The sequence below is a fragment of the Cyrtonyx montezumae genome, unplaced genomic scaffold (assembly GCF_038088225.1).
Source record: "Cyrtonyx montezumae isolate F1298 unplaced genomic scaffold, pur_monq_1.0 scaffold_3, whole genome shotgun sequence".
Classification (NCBI taxonomy): Eukaryota; Metazoa; Chordata; class Aves; order Galliformes; family Odontophoridae; genus Cyrtonyx; species Cyrtonyx montezumae.
This window is the reverse complement of record NW_027072034.1, coordinates 116,902,122-116,920,608: the sequence shown is the minus strand read 5'-3', so window position 1 is coordinate 116,920,608 and position 18,487 is coordinate 116,902,122. Positions and strand designations below refer to the sequence as shown.

Below are 18,487 nucleotides of genomic sequence, written 5' to 3'. Positions count from 1 at the left end.
GTAATATCTTAAAGATAACAGTCAGAAGGAAAGGATGATGACAACAGCAACAAATTGCTGTAACATGGTTACACACCACGTGAGCAGAGAAGTATAGACATGCTTGACAGAATTTACAATACAAGTCAAGTACCTAAAGTTATTTTTAAATTGTAGAGTAAAAAATACTAAAAAAAAAAACAACAAAAAAAATTGCAGCTTTGGTCACAAGTACTCACGTTCAGCAATTTGCTGCACAGGAAAACCCAGATAGAAGCTGAATTCCACCATGGACAAGTTTCTTAACTGTTCGCTCACTTCAGACCCATTTAGAAAACCATATCTATCTCGAATGGCAAAGATGATGCTCACAGGGCCCTGACGAAACACAGCCCCAGGTCTACTCAGAGTTATATTCAGTATCTGAAAAGACAAGATTGAAATAGTGTCAGCAAAATCAAATCACTGGTATTTCTATCCTTTACTTGATAGATTTCTTTTTTTTCCCTAATATGAGGGTGAGTATTTTACATCAAAGCAGATGGAAAATGCTAAATGAATATCAAAGTGCATGGAACAGACAGGAGGACAACATGACAAAGGCACATCATAAAAATAGATGTTCTGTTCTCTTGGTCAAAACCCATTGCACCATGCATACCCAGATCCCTACACTGTTAGAAGTTTCATTTTGCCACCTGTACATGGAACAACTATGACCATATAGACAAGCTTAGTCTAAGGAGTAATTAACCATTTAAAAAGAAAAATTGCTAAGTTGATAGTCCAAGAAACTGTCTTCCTTCCATCAGAGAGAAGAGGGATTAGATCTCTTAAGTGGAATTATTGACTTTTCAGCAGGTTTTAAGCTCTGTCATGTGATTCAGATCCCAGTGAATACTCAATACATTTCACATAAGAAGTTTCATTAGTAGTTGCCATGGACAATATACACCACTAAATTTATTTCTCCAACTCAGAAGAAACTAAAATGTTTGCTCCCATACATATACCATGCATAAGATTTTTATATTTCTTAATAGGATCTCCTGAGTGGCGATGAGACCTGAAATTTCTGTCTTCCAACAAAAACATACTGACTGGACTCAATTCCATAGTAACAAAACACAGTGAAAATAAGGTCCATGACACTTGTGCTGAGGGCTCCAAGCCTGGATGCAGCACTCCAGCTGTGACCTTGCAAAGGCAAAGCAGAGAGGGACAACCCCCTCCCTCCTCCTGTTGTCACCCCTCTTTTGGGGCACCTCAGGATGCAGTTGGCCTTCTGGACTGCAAGTGCACACTGCTGGCTGATGCTCCACTGTTCATACATCAGGACCCCCAGTCATAGATTCATAGATGCATTAGGTTGGTAAGGACCTACAAGATCATCTAGTCCAACCATCCTCCTATCACCATCCCTACCCACTGAACTACTAAATCAAATCCCTGAGCACCTCATCTAAACGCTTCTTGAACAGTGCTAGGGATGGTGCCTCAACCACCTCCATAGGCAGGCCATTCCAGTGCCTGACCACTCTTTCAGAGAAAAAATGTTTCCTCAGGTCTAATCTAAATCTTCCCCGGCGCAACTTGTGGCCATTCCCTCTCGTCCTGTCATTATTGATCAGGGAGAAGAGGCCTACCCCCTCCTCACCACAACCCCCCTTCAGGAAGTGGTAGAGTGCAATAAGGTCTCCTCTGAGCCTCCTCTTCTCCAGACTAAACAATCCCAGCTCCCTCAGCCGCTCCTCATAAGACTTGTGCTCCAGACCCCTCACCAGTTTTGTTGCCCTTCTCTGAACAAACAAGCCCTTCTCCACAGGGCTGTTTATATTTTTATTATTTTCATTAACGCTTCTTGATATAAATCATCATCTACTGGGATCACCCTTTCAAAAAGTTTCGAAACCAGAGTGATATGTGGTGTCAAATTACTTTGCAGAGAAAAGTCCCAGCTTTCTGATGAAGACTCACAGTTCTACATGATCTAGATAGGAAGGAGTAGTCTGTGGTCACCTGAGTTAAACACAGAACAACTAAAGGCAAAGAGAAAAAGGGTCAGATAAAAAACCAACGTATCTTTTTACCTGCACAGTGAAGTTGTAGAACTCCTGGTGGTGCTTGCTCACCTCCATGAACGCCATTGTCAGCCCCTTCTCGATGCGCTGGCTGAAGTTGCAGAACCCAATATCCATGTTTCGAGGCACAAACTGAAGCACTGAGATAAAGAGTATACATTATTTCTGTGGACAAGTACTTCCATGAGAGTGAATAAAACGAGTGAGAGAATCCTCACTTCATATGTCTAACACTTTTTCAGGGAATTCAAGACATTTATATGAAAACCTAGATAAATATACCCTAGAAATATATTTTGTGCTGGTGCAGGAAATTTTCAGCTCATGAGAATCTGTTATACCAGTAATTAGATTACCCAAAGATACTGCTGACAAAATACCTGCTGTTACCTCATGTATACTGAAAGACCTTTGCTACACACGAATCAGCTAATTTCACAAGATTTGAGTAGTCTTTCAACCATGCTGAAATCCTTAGTATTCAACAGTTCAATTAAAATCTTAAAGAAAAAAAAAATTATTTTAGACCAAAATCTACTAGTTATTTTGTCTAAATCAAACTGGATCCATTAGCATACATTAGTAACAGCCTAACTTTCAAAATATCTAACTAGCAGCCACTCTTATAAATCAATATAGATATACCTTAGCATCTTAAACAGAAGAGAAAGAATGAGAACAGGAGAGAAAGAGAAATGTGAGCAGGCACACAGACCTCTGTCTACCTGCACATTTCCTGATGTATTCTTATCCAAAGAAATGCTATCATCAGGTTACAGACCCTAATAGCACTGTTACACAAAGGTCATGATAAGGAAATGTAGCTACAGCCCATTTGTACCACCCTCAGTAGTGGAGAAAGATGTCCCATTCACACGAAGAATTTGTCTTGAGTTACAGATACCAACAGAGCATAAAGAGCACATGAAACATACCTGAATGAAACCTGTGTTTGATATTCCTGTACTCTCTGCCCATATACTAAGTCCTTGTCACTTCCTCATTACTCAGTCAACCAATCAGGCTCCTATTTTTGTTATGCAAATACTGTCCAAAGAAGATTTTATATGGCACCACGGACTCTCAAACCCCATTACAAGGCTAGTATGTTACTTTAGATCATTAGCAGTCATGGACTTGACATAAACTGCTGCCATACAACATCCATGTAAAGCTGAACACTACACAAGCCATCCTCTCACTCACCAGTTCTCCTCATGAGAATTCAAGAAAGTATAATTTAAGGTAAAAATAATTCCAAACACGATTCAAGCATTACAAAGTAGCTGCACTGTGATCATATGAGCAAGTGGAAACATTCTTCTCCTCTTGTCTTTGCAAAATGCTGTGTGGATCAGGCTATTGACAGGAAAGGGGGCACTGAAAATAGACTCACTTTGAACATGAGAATACTGCTAACACTTAAAGCAATATAAAGAATGCACATGTTTTTCACAAGCTTCTGCAGTGAACTACCAACTGAAATATGAAGCAAGGTAAAGAGAACATTCATTCTGCAATGTGCCAAAACAACTTTCCTGAAAAAAAATATGAAATGACAGGCTTAATTGGTAATTAAAATCTACCACAGATGCTACAAGTATTTTAAAAAACGAACGCTTGCAGCAGTGGAACACAATTTTCACTTGAGCTCGCTTACTTAATCACAAGACTCTCCACAAGTGAAGAGGTGTGAATCAGTATGAAGCTACACCTTCCCCTCTTTGTGTCAAGAAGAACTCACCTGTCTGAACCTGGAACCTGCTATCCGGCACAGTGAAAGAGGGGTGCAGGGAGAGGATCAGCGGGGCCTCTCCACGGAGAAGACTGCTGTTCACAAGCACGTTTATGACAGCTATTGCCGTGTAAACAAAAGGGCCTGATGTCACCAAGAAAGCAAACTTCGGGGAAATTTTATACACCTATGGAAAGAAATTAAAAAACAACCCTTCAACAACAAATTTGGCAGCAAGATGTCAGACATACATAGTCCCAGGCATTTCTAAGCTTAAACGTCCAAGGTAGGAAAACGCAACCTTTATTTTACAATGAGAAGGAGCACACAGGTTCTGACAAGGCTCACAGCCTCTCCCGCTCTGCATCAGTAAGGCATGCACCCTGCACCTGACACATTAACTGCAATCTCTTCAGCACGGCACATCTACCTAAGCTCTTCTCCATTTATTGTAGCACGGCAGCACTGCACCTTGTCTGCATTCCCCAGGAGTGTATGAGAGCTCCCATACAAATTGCTCTCTACTTACTGAACCATTTGCACAGCTTCCACATTTCAGACCCACACTGCATAGCAAATGCATTCCATAATATTCACATGTGATGTGTGAGAAGCAAAATACATGTAACTTGTGTTTTATGGATATATTTCCTCCACAAAAGTATTCTACAGAATATCTCTCGGCATAGTTACAATTACAATTTTTCTCTTCCATTTCATTGCGTGTCTTTGAGACTTCTCAAAAACCCTGAGGAGCATTAGACATCATGTAAAAGAAATGAAATTGAAAGTTAAATATGAGCCTAGGCAAATGTTTCCATGCAGATGCTTTTATTATGCTATTTTTCTGTCATCTAAGTAAAAACAAACTGAAGGCTTTTATTTATTCAAACAAATTGCAATGCCTTCTCTCCCTATGGGAATTTCTCTCAGTATCAAGGACACCTATTTTCTCATTCCCCAGCATTACGTTTTTCCAATTTCTTTTATTTTGTGCCTTCCCCCCCACAGTCAGTCTGTTGCTTTATTTGCTCAAGGCAGTCACACAGAAGTATTTTGGGATATCCAACGAAGATCTCGCAAATAAATAATCTAAACCAGAGACATGAAGGTTGTGATAAATGCGTACTTCTTAGATGAAGAGATGCTGGCATCTGCCAAGCTTAGCACTGGTGAAGGGATTTTTCAGATACTCCGACTTCAAGATGTGCCTTATGAAAAAGCAGGTGCTACCTAAATTGTAACCCACAGCTCTTTAATGGGATTTCTGCAACAGCGTAACACAATCGTAATTGCAACCTTTTCCTGCCCTCCAGAAACACAATACATTTCAATGGGCTAACACTCACCAAAAGAAGCTACCAGAAGTAGTAAAATAAAAACCTGTATCTTGTTCATTACTCTATCCTTCTTCTTAGACCATAAATATATGCGGCATCCTGCTTTTATACACGGATTTAGGCCCAAAGAACACATATTTGTTTGATATGAATAATATGCACAGCTCTTCTCGGTTTCTCTTATCTGAAATTTTATCCTTTTATCTCAGGATGAAACAACCTCCACAGCTTCAGTTTGTCATATGGAAAACAGCAGTTCTAATGGGTAAGACATACAGAGAAAAAGTTGTCCACTACTTGCAGAAGAGATTCCTTAAAAGGCCAGGAAAAAAAAAAAAAGGAGTTAAAATTACAAATCTTGCTAACAATTTGCTGGTGAGTTTCTAAAGCCATATACACTGAGGAAGAGTGGCTTAGAAGAGCTAGCATATTGTAGTGGGCTATAGAGTTGGGTATTTAAAGACAAGAAAGCAAGCTTCTCATAACCAGCTCAGCTGCCTTCACCTCTGACCTGTTCCACCAGTGTGTCACAGATGCAATGAAAGCAGTCTACCCTAGGAACTCCCCTGAAATTTTTCAATGACATTTTCACCTGAACAGCTAATACTCATATGTTCTTTCTGTACTTCGCTGCAGCAAAACAGCAGAAGTACTGTCACAAAAAGAAACTTTTTTTTAAAAGAACTTTTAAAACTCTAATTTTCAGGTAAGTGGATCAGAACCAGTGCTGGTCATAACAACACCTATTTCTGCTAGAGATATTTCAGGGTTGTCTCAAGTTCAATCTCAGCAACTTACTCAGATGCCAGAAGTAATACAACCATGTTAGCACGATGCTGTCCTACAAGGTAATTCACAGGGAAGTTTGGAAAGTTATGCAGGATAGATGAGCACAACTTATGACTCTTGATTCATGATTGAGAATGGTTCCTTCTGGCACAGCTCAAATGGTTCACAAACTCATCCATCCATCCCTCTCTTGCAGGTTTCTGCTGCCAAGACAGTGAGATGCTACCAAACAAGATAACCAAACTATAGTTTTAAGAGTGCTACCTATTAAAGCAAGCAAGCACAAATTCTAACATTAAATAACTGCAAAATTTCTTCTTACCTTAATACCCCAAAACTCAATGTGCACTCTTGAGCTGTTTCCACAGCAAAAGCAGAAACCTTCAGTTTCTGCTTGGAGCCAATGCACTGTGTCAGCTGAGCCATCTCTTTCCCAAAGCCAGACAGCTAATGCAACCCTGCTGTTGCCAGGATACAATCTATCTTACTCAAAGCTTCCCTGACAAGAGATAATGCTTCTAAAATGGCAAGTTTTTAGGTCCCAACTTACCATAGTATTTGGGGAAAACATAATTGCCATCTTTACTTTGTTCCTTATGATTTTCCATAAGCAATTGCTATAAGATTGTTATCAGCTGAACAGTTTGATTAGATGCACCTTTGGTACAATCCAACCCATTCCCACACACCACCATATTATGCTGTGTAAACATCTGGTAGAAGGCATAAAAAATCCATTTCCTCACCACCACCTTATTAAGCATTCTGTAACCAGTCTGCAGGGAGCATTTAACTTCCTAAAGATGAGCTACAAAGGCTCACAGGTCTTAAAAATGAAACAGAGATTCTGTTCCTGCATACATTAGGATCCAGAGGCAACAATTCTCCCGCTATTTTCACACACCTAAATGATAACAGCCATGGTTTCAGCAGCACTGAGCAGCAATGAATGCGACCAAAGCCAGTGCAAGCCCACAAGGTGGCATCTTTGAAGAAAGTATTTCACTGTGAGACAATGAACTCATTTCCTTGCTTTTAAAGCAGAGGTTTGCAACTTTTGGATTACAGAAACCTGGCCCAGAACCCCAGATAAATGTAGCAACAAAGACACTGAGGTGTACATCATACTGCATGATAGCTTCCTAGCACAAATGAGGCTGGCAAAAAGCTTTCTTCTGTCTGCATGAACTTAATGACACCTGAGTCTTTCCAGCAAGTCACAGCCAGCACTGTTTTTTTTTCTCCTATCCCTGTGCAACAAAGCTACGCTGACTGAACATTGCATCTTACTCAAGTGCCATAAAGCTTACATTACAGAAAGCTGAAAAAAGTTGCTCTTGTTCAAACAATCAGGTCATTTCCTTCTGCAGATGGAAATACATTGAAACCAACTGGAAAGAAAGAGCTTCAAAATTTTAGGTTACTCTCACTTCTTTATAAGAAATCTTGGTAAGAAAAAACTGGAAGAAGATTTTTCATGAGGTGGGATTTAAGTCTGCCTCTCTTTTTCCCCCACCCTTGAAATTTAGCAGCTTAGAGAGTTCTGAAACAATAATTTGAGGCCAAAGTTTCAACTGAAAAAACTGGGAAAAAAATGATTTTCCTGTCAGCGTTAAACTTGGATTGCATTTAAAGTGAGTAGCAGTTATAACCAATGTTGCCATGGATTTTATTTTTAAAGCACACATTACTACCAAGTTAAATTTAACAAGACTGTCTCCCAATTTACTGGGCATTACATCACAGCAAGGGAACAACATCTGTGGGCTGTAATAGGAGACATAGTTAAAAAGCAGCTTAAAAAAGTGCACTGCTTTACTGTAATTTGCAAATGTACACTCGTTTCTGGGGTACTTTTAAATAAAAAAACAGATCTGCTTTATTAAGTTTAGCAATATGGGAGAATTCTGTTTAAAATTCTGCATTACATCACCATAAAAGATGCTGCTACTATAGACAGCTCTTTATTTAAAATAACAGTTTTGTTAATATTCCACTGCTAGATTTGAAGGCATTTGCTGGTGATTACATTTAGTGCAAAAACACTTATACTCAAGACATCACTAAAAGAACACATAGCAGCATTTAAGCATAAAATCAGCATAAATGATTCCATGGAGATGATTTCTCCTTTTAATAAAAACAGAATCTGACAAGAACGAAGCTGGACTACCTGCATTACATATGAAAGCAGTTGTGAGTAAGCAGCCTTAGAGCCAAAAGGACCTATTGAGAGCTCTGCAAGACAATAGCAGGCATGGAATGAAATGATTTTATGTGGAAAAAAATAAGGAAGTAAAGATATCTAATGTTTGCTCCACTCAACTTTCAGAAACTTAGCAACACATTTTGTCTGATCTGCACTATTGTCAAGATGCTTCCATATTGTTGAGGCATATAAGGACACTGAACATCAGTGTAGGTGGTCACCTTGAACTTTTGACTTCTACTTTGCTATGCTAGTTTTCAAAATTTAAAGGTGCATTTCATAATGTAGAAGAAAAATATTTTATTTACAAAAAAAAAAAAAAGACAAAATCTTATGGGCAGGTACTGCTAAAAGGACCCATATGAAACATAAACCTACAGTGGTAGCTCACCGTGGCTGAGGTCTGGCAGAAACTAACACTCATTCTGACTGAGAGGTGCATTCACAAATGAACAGGAGCTGTTTAGTTACTGAGCACCACAGCTGTGGCAGGAGCTGACAAAACCCCATTTTCCCACAGAGACCAGCAAGCAGAAGTTAAAGGCAGCACCACTGCAGTCTTCCAAGCACTGAGATCAACGTTCGAACTGCTTTTTGAGGGAGCTACACAAAGAACCGGGTACTGCCTTGGTGCTGGGCTATCACAGCCAGCTGAACACAGAAATGACAAGCTGCAATTGCAACTGAACGTGCACCTGAACCTGTAACTTCACCAAAACGTTCCGTTTCACCCCCTGTACTGAAGAATGTGACAAAGGTACTCTTAAACCACCTCTGTGATTGTTTTTCACTCAGACAGAGGGGGGCTCAAGGAATACGGGGGTGAAGAGTCTGAAATCTTCAGTTCAAAGACTCACTCCAAGGTTAGGGAACAACACTGAAATATTGCCTAAAGACAACTCCTTGAACATCAATGGAGAGGAAGAATTCAAAACAACTTTGAGAGCAGAAATTGCTTACTCTGTGAGTAGGGGAAGGAGAGGAGTGGGGAAATTCCAATCACGCTTATTAGAAGGCTTAAAAACAATACCCTACCACTGCACATCTGATTTTAACCCTGCCTTTTTCACCTGCCAAATACTGTGCATAAGATTCCACCACTTTCTAAGTGTAGATGACCTCAGTTACAAGATAAAATAGCACAAAGCAGTGGAGAAGGGCTTGCTTTGCTTAAGGCACTAAGCACATAAACAACTAGCAGAAGCAAAGCTTTGTAACATACTTTAGAACAGTAAAAGCTTTTCAGCTCAGTTTCACCTTACAAGTCAGAGCAGGTGAGGAGCAGAGGCAGGACACTGCTTGCTCAGCTATAGCAAAAACAAGAAAGGTCTGCCCTAGAAAATAAATTACATTCTAAAAAGTAAAAAAAAAAAAGTTGGATGTCATACTTGCATTAAAACAAAAGAGTAGTGTTTAAGTTGGAATAAACCTCTGTGTGGTTTAGCATCATAAGCATTATTTTTAAATTACTAGTTTAGCCTGTGAACTAAAGCCACTATGGTATTACATTGTAATATACACATTTCATGTCACTTACCTCTATCTCTACTGATCGCCTGAACTGAGCTCTGAGCACTTCTCTGATGGATTCACTGACGTTTTGGAGAACAGCTCTTCGGGACAGCACTGCAAATTAATGTCAGTCAGTAAGTACACTTTAGCTTCATCTCTTGGGCTTCATCTCAAAGCTGCATTTTCAGCTGTGTAATGCATGAAAAAGCAGACAATGAGATCAGCTGTGTCCGACAAATAAGACAAGGGAACAGGCAAAAGGGTGACTATAACCTAAAAAGCAACTGAATTCAGTTAAAGAAAGAACAGGTTTATTTCTTCTCATTTTCGTCAATATCTAATGGCTTTAGTATTCTAGTCAAGGAGCCCTCTTCAGAGTCACTCAAGCATTCAAATAGGGTCTGAAACTTGCAGCAATTCAGTCTGGTCTGCACACCACAATGAGACTGCTGTCATAACACAGTTAAAGTTTTGTAGGCAACGCATGGAATGCAGATGAGGTCAGAAAAAAGCCACAGCAAATATGCATCTACTTTCCTCTTAAATATAAGTAAACAAACGTGTCTCTGGTTACTGAAAGGGATATCCACTCCAAAACCCCCACGCCCCTATGGATGTTATGTCTTCTCCAGACTGTAACTGAGGACAAGGAAACAACTGAGAAGTGTGACACTGTAATTCCACATGTATTGTCCATCAGTAACTCGCTTAAAAAACTACTGAAATAATTTAAAATAAATTTTCCTCCTCACCAGCAGTCAAGCTCACCTTCATATCTGGAGGAAAAGATAATTATCATTCTGCTTTCCACATTACAGCAAAACCTAAGGGCAAAATGCATTGATTATTGCAGAGGATGCAGCATTTCTACAGCTGCCCTTGGTTACTTCTCTGGCACAAGCCAGGAGGAGGTAGGAAAAACACCAAAGAAGCAAAAATGCATGCTGATACATTTGGTTCTGAAATATATTAACATATTTTCTTCTGGTTAAAACCATGCCAAATCCAACTGAACTAAGCAGGACAGGAGGGAAAATACAAACGTAAGCTAGTAGAATAAAATGATCAAAATGGTAACAAAATCCCAAATAAGTCAAATTTCCTCTTCCATATTAAAACATTATCTCATACCTGGGCTTTTTGCAACAGGGTCAACATCTTGGAGAAATTCAGAACAATCATTAGCAGAATGCTATTATGAGAATTATGTTAGTTCTCAAGCGATCAAATGAAAAAGCAGCCTCAAATGTATGTACTTACATGTAAACACCAGCAATGTTAAAACATGGCTTCATTCACTGTACAAGGCACACGTAATTCACTGGCCTAGTGAATTCCCTTCAAACGAATTCTATTTTGAAGAGTAAACGATCCATGGATTTACAGCTATTTGACTAAGTTTTACCATGTATTTCTCAGGTACAATCAAGTAGCCAATCAACTAAGGGCTCACATCACAGTAGTTTTTGAGAACAAAACAAAGAAGTTGGCGTCCTCTCACCAGCAGCAACGAGGTATGCATCAGGGACCGCGATGTCGCACACGTAGGGCTGCCTGGTGGTGCTGGTGGCAGAGGTGAGGATAACAGCTCCAGGGTGAGTGGAGGTCACCAGAGGAGGGGAGGAGGACACACCGGACCTGCTCGGGGTGCTGGTGACAGCGGTGGTGGGGACGGTGCCGGCAGCAATCGATGTGTCAGCATCACTGGCTCCTGTTGAAACGTCATACCCCGTGGGAGTGAGGGAAGTCAAGGGAAATTGTGTGGGAACAAACAGTGTGGTCATAGGCAGAGATTCTGTTGGGGAGGGGAGAATGCTGCTGGCACCAGCATGCTGTGTCAGGCTGTCAGGATCTGCGGTCAGAAGGACCGCTGTGTGAACACTGCTCTCACTGGGGGATGTTAAAAGCAGTGTGGCCTTAACTGTAGCACCAATATCCTCATCCAAAGCCGGACTAGTTGAGAGCAGAGATGAAGATACATTTAAGACAGGAGTTGTTGGGAAGGTAGTAAACACGGAGATCAGATCTGTCTCATCGAGCAGGACACTGCTGCTAACAGGTTTGGTGTCGGAAGTGGGCAGCACCAGGGTGGGAGTCACAGACTGCAGAGAAGAGGGGGAAGGTTCTAACTGAGAGGTAGCTCCTGGTACAGCTGAGGTAAACACGGCTTCAGATGCCACCGGCAATACTGACGGTGCTTCCAGAAACACCGAAGAGTCGGAAGGAAAACTTGATGATGGCATTATTTCAGGTACATGCGCACCTGGAACAGAGGATGCATTTGAATAAAAGTACAAGGTTTGCCCGAGAGAGAACAGAGACACCTCCGAGTCAGTGGTAGAGCTGACAGCGGTAGCTAAGTCCCAGCTGGAAGCATCCTCAGAAAGTACTGATGGCCCAGTCAACAAGGTCTGAGGTAACAGTGTTGAGAAATCACTCTGCATGACAGAGTGAGAAGTTAGCACAGCTGTTGACAAAGGCGAGTAGCTAGGTTCGATCAGAAATGGTGTTGATAAAAGATTGGATGAAAAATCTGAAATATTTAAAGACAGCTCTTCCCTCGTAGATGTCCTGTCATATAAAAATACAGATTCTGATGGCTTAAATTCTGGCGACTCCAGCCAAGTTGTGGGACTGACTGCAAGTGATGCAACCAGGTGGCTTGGGATGGCCGCAGACTCCAACAGAACAGTGCTGGTAGTGGGATGCTCTACACGAGTGCTTGGTGCCAGTGACACGGTTCCTGTGACAGACAGGGAAAACTGGACAGCAGAGAGGTCCAGTGAGGTCTCTCCAGGTAGCTGATGGTAAAAATGAGAGCTAGTAAGTTTTCTGTCATCAAGAGCAGTGTCCACAGTGCTCAGTAAAAACAAACTCGAGTCAGAGGTTTCTAGAAATCTTGAAGAAAATGAAACAACTGGTCTTGATGGAAAAGAAGTATCAAATATCTCAGGTGTAGGCTCTTCCAATTCATATTTGTCGATAATTACAGTTGTAAACGGAGTTATGCCTTGTACTTCAGAGGCTGTGAATGACAGAGTTTCGACATAATCACCTGAGCCCACATCATGTTCTGGGGAAAATCCTGCTTCTGGAAGAAGAGAAATGGAGTCACAATATAAACACGAACTGTATGATCTCGTGAAAGGCACTGGGCTTATGAGCTCACTATCAAGCTCAGATTGACTTGGTATTTCTGAATCAGCAGGCAAATTTGGTGCTGTACTGGAGAATTTCTGTGTAAACAAGCCGGCATTGAGAACCACATCAGAATCACTGGACGTGGCAGCTGAGTGACCCAGTAAAGTTGCAAATGGAAGACTGGTGGAAAGCAAAGCAGACTCAGCACTTGCTTCTGCAGCAACTGTTGCCCAGAGAATAGTTGGAGTAGGTTCAGTCCTCACAACGACAGCTTCAGTTGCCCCACTACTCATACTGGTGTAAACATCACCATTCGGGTCTACACTTTGTGCTGTAGCACCTGGGGCAGCATGGCTATTTTCACCCAGCAGCTTCAGGTGGATAGGTGACCCTTCTGAAGTGGCCCCAGAAGGCAGAGATGTCACACTTCTGTTTATGTTTCCCCACATTGAATCCACCTCCTCGGAAAGAACGGGAGTGAAATAAGTACCTGTATCTGGTGGGTGCAACAGCAAGTGTCTGCTTGTAGTCAGTATTCCACTGTCTGGAACAAAAAGCTCCAAGTCTGTGAGAGCGGTACTGTGATCAAGGACAGCACTCAGTGGAGTCTTTTGCTGTGCTGTTCTCAAGATATCATACAGCGAAGAAAAGATGGATAATGAAGGTGTTAGTAACGGAGTTTCTAATGTTCCTCTTGGTGGCTCTACTGTATTAACTGAGTGATGATCTGTTAAAACTGCAAAAGACTTCAGTGGAGGAGTCCACTGTGCCTTTGGAAATGGGCTAATAAATTCGTCGTCACTTAAGAATGCCTCATTGCTTGTTACGGAGAAATCTATCAACGGCGTACTTCTCCCTTCTGAAATTCTGACCATTTCTTCTTGGTTAAATGAAGTCATATCAATGGGAGTGGTAACTGATGATAAAAGCGTTTGTAGAAAATTACTTTCTTGGGACTCCAAAGTACTTTTTGCTAAGGCCATTTGTGTTCTGCTGCCTGATATGCTTTGGTGCACCTTTGAGTCCATTGAGAAAAAGGAAAAGTTTTGCTGCTCCAAGGATATCTCATCTAAATAAGAAGAGAAAGAAAAACAAAACAATAGCAGATTAGCTTAAGCAGTAAGACAAGGAGCAAACCTTCCAGAATTGTATTCAGAATTCAAGGGTAGAGACAGAACTGCTCAGCACTTGAAAAATCTCCGTAAGACAGCAAAAGTATTAAGTTCTTCTATGAACCCCACTCCCTTAAAATGAATGGGATGACAGCAACACCCCAGTGAGCCTACAGAACAAGAACAGCCCCCTCTCACAAGCTTATTGCACGTGCTCCCAAAGTAAGCAATCTTAAAGTGTAAAAAGGTACAACACACAGAAAAACTTTGTGTAACTTCAGAGACTCAGTTTAGCTCTTCTGCTTTCCACTAGCATCACTTCTTTTCCTCCAGTTTTATTGTTTCTTATTATTAGTCTCTCTAGCAGATCTGTTCTCTTTCAAAGACCAGCTCCTGGCAATATCAGAAATGAGCAACACGCTATCGACAAGAGATGAAGAGGGGTTTCCTTTACATGAATCAGACAGCACATGCAAATATTTGCTGAAATAAAACATGTCCAGTAGTTACGATTACACTGCCTGCCATTCACCTCACTTCTGGCCTGTAAGCAGTTGTGGCAAATTGCTTCATTACACAACTGCCATCCTCATTCACATCCTGCTGTAGTTCTTTGTTTACAAAACTTTCACTGCTTCAGCTTTCAGGACTGAAGTAATCAAAGCTGAGCGCAAGCATGAAGGAGGAAAAGCTGTGATTTCAACAGATATTTTTTTTTTTAAACAAGATGCTTGCAAAAATCGCGTATCAATTGCAGTTTGACCATGGTTTCCGCTCTTGCAAAAGGATTCTTGGATTCTTGAAGATCTGTGTACAAGCTTTTGTCAACCATGGATGTGTTTTACAGAGCAAAGATTTATTACTGAGTACTTCTCTGAAATGTCTAGATGGGATTACTAGCCTTCAGAGTTGAATGTTCAAGGAAATCACAGAAAATTGCCCCCGGACATTTTTTCTAGTTTACACACAAAGGTTTCATTCTTAGTTTAGCTGTCCCCCAGTCATCCTGTTTTCCTAAGCTTTACTGTTTTCATACTGGAGCCTACTGACAGCACAGACTGAAAAAGCTGGTGGGGGTGGTGGGGTGGGAATCCCACTCAATTAAACTACCAAGGAACGGCTGAAAATAAGAGCTGGTGTACACAGCAGAAAGTGCCTGATGGTGATACAGCAGACCGCTCAAGTGTAGCTACATTAGCAACCTCTTAGAGAATGCCTTGAACTCAGTAGTCCACAGCAGATCTTTGCAGATCACCTATCTGTTAGACACCGTTACCAATTCAACTGCACTTTCCAAAAGTGATAAACTGCTGTCATTACCCCCTCTGCCCCTGTCTGCTAAACTCCCTGACACAGTTTTTCAAGCTCTGACACACTGACTCCGTAAGCACTGAACCTGCTGATCTGGGAAGCACAATTATAAGAATTAATGCCACTATAACACTAACACTGCTAATCAAATAGCACTGCTGTGATGATGTGCTTTATTTTACTGTTCCCTTGACTTAAGTTTTTGCCTTTCTGATGTTTTGAGTAAGCAGGGAGTTACTAAAGGAAAAGAATTTCAAGATCATAAAACACAGTGTCAAAATGAATCCATTCTCCCCCGGTATGCATAAAAGTTTGCCATCAATCCTTTTAGGTAAAATACTATAAAGCAGTGCCCATTTCTAGCAGACTTTGGATACCTACTGTTTGCTTAAAATGAATTCCAAAGTATAGGCAAATGCACTAATAAAATTTCCTCGTACCTTGTGGTTTCATGCTGTAATCCCCAGCATTAATAACCGAAGAGTCATGTCAGCTCGAAGACAGAATGCATGGTATACGTGACATTACTACACAAGATACTTAATGTAACCAGCAAAGGTGTCCACATTCTGATTAGTAAGTGCACTTCTGATCTGCAAAAAGCTGGTGATGGCAGATAACCTGATTCCACAGACAAAACAATTGCATGGCCTACACATGCCTATGCTGTGTACTTTCATCTTCCTTCCCCCACAGAGAGCCCCCATTATCTTTGTTCCATTTGACAAGGCAAAATCCTGCTGGAAGCAACTGCAAGTCACTCAGATTTCTGTAGAGCTAATTAGAATCACAGCATCATCAGAAAAGACCACCAGGATCATCCAGCCCAACCATCGACCCGCAGTTTAGCTGGTAACAACAATTCAAGTGACATGCATAACGCGAGGGCAATTCTGGCTTTAAATTCACTCTAACTTTACAGCTAGGCTTACATTGAGAATCTGTACTTTTCTTTGAAAGACAAAATCATAGCTAGGAAGGAAAGCAACTTCAAAATAAAATGTGGTGGGATAATATTTGTTTGTTGGGTTTTTTTCTTTTGTGTTTTAAGGAAATCAAAGACAAAAACTACTCCCAGTGCACACCAGGACTGAGAAAAGCTACAAGGAAAGAGCACTGACTACTTGAGATGAGTGGAGGAAAATACACACTTGCGTACAAGGTTTTGAAACAAAAAACTCCCTGGCAAGTTCGCAAACCCATGCTCTACATTAGTTGCTTTGCCTGGCTTCTTAGAAGCAGGGAGTACTAATGACATGCCATTAGTAATACAAATTATTGTTTTCTGTCATCTTCAGCAGAACAGCACACTACTTGACTACCGCTCGTCAGAGCTGCGCACCGCTCTTCAGGAGCAGATGGGACGTGCAGCAGATGTGCCAGGGAGCAGCCAGAGAGCTCACAAAGAGGAGCAGCACCATGCTCTGAAGGAGGCGAAGGCACAACGCATGGCAATCACACCCTCATCGCTGCAAAGCAGCTGAGCTGGCTACGCCACGGGACAAAGGAGCTGACAGACTGCACATGTTATGCTGTACTTTAATGCCGTGACTGCACAAAGCTATTGATTAATATCAATGCTGACTTGTTTGCTCGCACAGCTGTTGTTGTTGGGTGACAGATTCCCCGTCCAGCAACTGCGCTGCCATTCAGCTAGGCAACGGTGTCGGGATGACAAGCAGAGAAGCCTCACTCCACAAAGCTGGTAATGTCATAAAAAAAAAAAAAAAAGAATAGCTTGGGAAGCCAAGCTGTGATCCTAAGCTACAGCAAAGAGGAAGGAAAGAGAACACCGGTGGAAATGGCCACACGAACCACAGATGGCACCAGAACAATGCTGTTGTTCAGACAAAGACATTCAGAAACCAAAAGAGTGACAGAAAAAGCAGAATGCTAATGTGCGTGGGGTACTAAAGTCTGCCCTTTCTGCTACCCACCAAAACAGGCTGGAGGCTGAACAACATCGACCAGCACCAAAACCTGTCACCGGACACAATGAGCCCTAATGCTGCATGTACAGAAGCATGGCTGTGCACCACAGCATTGGCTGAACGTGGTGAATTCACAAAGGGCCATAATACCAACACAACTCTTCCCCAGCAGCAAAGGGCTGCTGCTGTCTGTAGACTTCTTTTGGGACAAAGTATACCATGTCAGATGGCCAGAAAGCCACGTATACATAGCCCAGGAACTAGACTGGTAATTTCTGCAGAAAGTAATTAAAGAAATACAGTTTTCATTCACTCTATATTTGCAGTGTTGGAAAGAAATCTTGTTACTCTCTACATAAAAAAAAAAAGCTAAACAAAAAAATTCCATTTAAATATATACGTAAGAATTCATAAAAATATATGTTTATACACACACAGTATTACAAGCGCGTGACCCAAGATGTAATTTCAGCTCTGCCACTGATCAGTTTGCAAACTCTGCAGTCACACCACTTTTCTGCACTCTGCTAGTAAAACATGACAGCTGTACACTGCAACAACTATCAGTATCTACTAAAGTATAGGCAGCTTTTTGTCCTACAGATATCTTCAATTACAGGTGATAGGTACAGGCACAACAAAAGAGAAAAAAAATACAGAATTATTTACTTGAAATAAAATTAAAATGTCTAAATAAAAACATTAGTTTTGTTGAATAATGGCGAATAGACCTTGAAAACATTAGAAAGTGCCAGAAAATAAGTTTTTAAAAAATGATTTAAAATAAACATCTTCTGCAAATAAATGCAAGATCTACATCATTATGTTTTAGTATATTTCCTTTTTAAGCAAGAAGACAGAGGCACCGCAGCCAGCAGCCAATGCTACGTACACTCCAAGTATTATGAGAAAACTCTTGACTCAGTAACAACAGCTCCCAAATTAAAATTTGAGCTACCAACTAACTAGTAATTTTCACCACACATAATGGCCTCCTGATTTTGGGCAGACTATTATGTTACAGAATTGTAGAACAGCTTGAGTTGGAAGGGATTCAAAGGATCATAGAGTTCCAACCCCCCTGCCACAGGCAGGGCCACCAACCTCCAGACCTGGTACTAGACCAGGTTGCCCAGGGCCCCATCCAACCTGGTCTTGAACACCTCCAGAGACGGGGCATCTACAGACTCTCTGGGCAGCCTGTGCCAGAGCCTCACCACTCTCTCTGTAAAGAGCATCCCCCAACATCCGATCTAAACCTTCCCTCTTTGATCAAAAACCATTCCCCCTTGTTCTACCACTGTCTACACTTGGCAATTCCCCTCCTCCTGCTTATAAATCCCTTTT

General features: G+C 41.2%; 1 protein-coding gene across 1 annotated transcript in view; it reads right to left on the bottom strand.

The window, feature by feature from the left end:
• Positions 1–18,487, bottom strand: part of KIAA1549 (KIAA1549 ortholog) — a 127,529-nt gene that overhangs the window by 57,067 nt on the left and 51,975 nt on the right. Inside the window, exons 2-6 of the mRNA XM_065743159.1 lie at positions 11,147–13,855; positions 9,671–9,759; positions 3,805–3,982; positions 2,070–2,200; positions 219–402 (exon numbers count right to left, since the gene is read on the bottom strand). Of these exons, the coding sequence (XP_065599231.1) occupies positions 219–402; positions 2,070–2,200; positions 3,805–3,982; positions 9,671–9,759; positions 11,147–13,855 (3,291 nt within the window). The remainder of the gene's footprint in view (positions 1–218; positions 403–2,069; positions 2,201–3,804; positions 3,983–9,670; positions 9,760–11,146; positions 13,856–18,487) is intronic.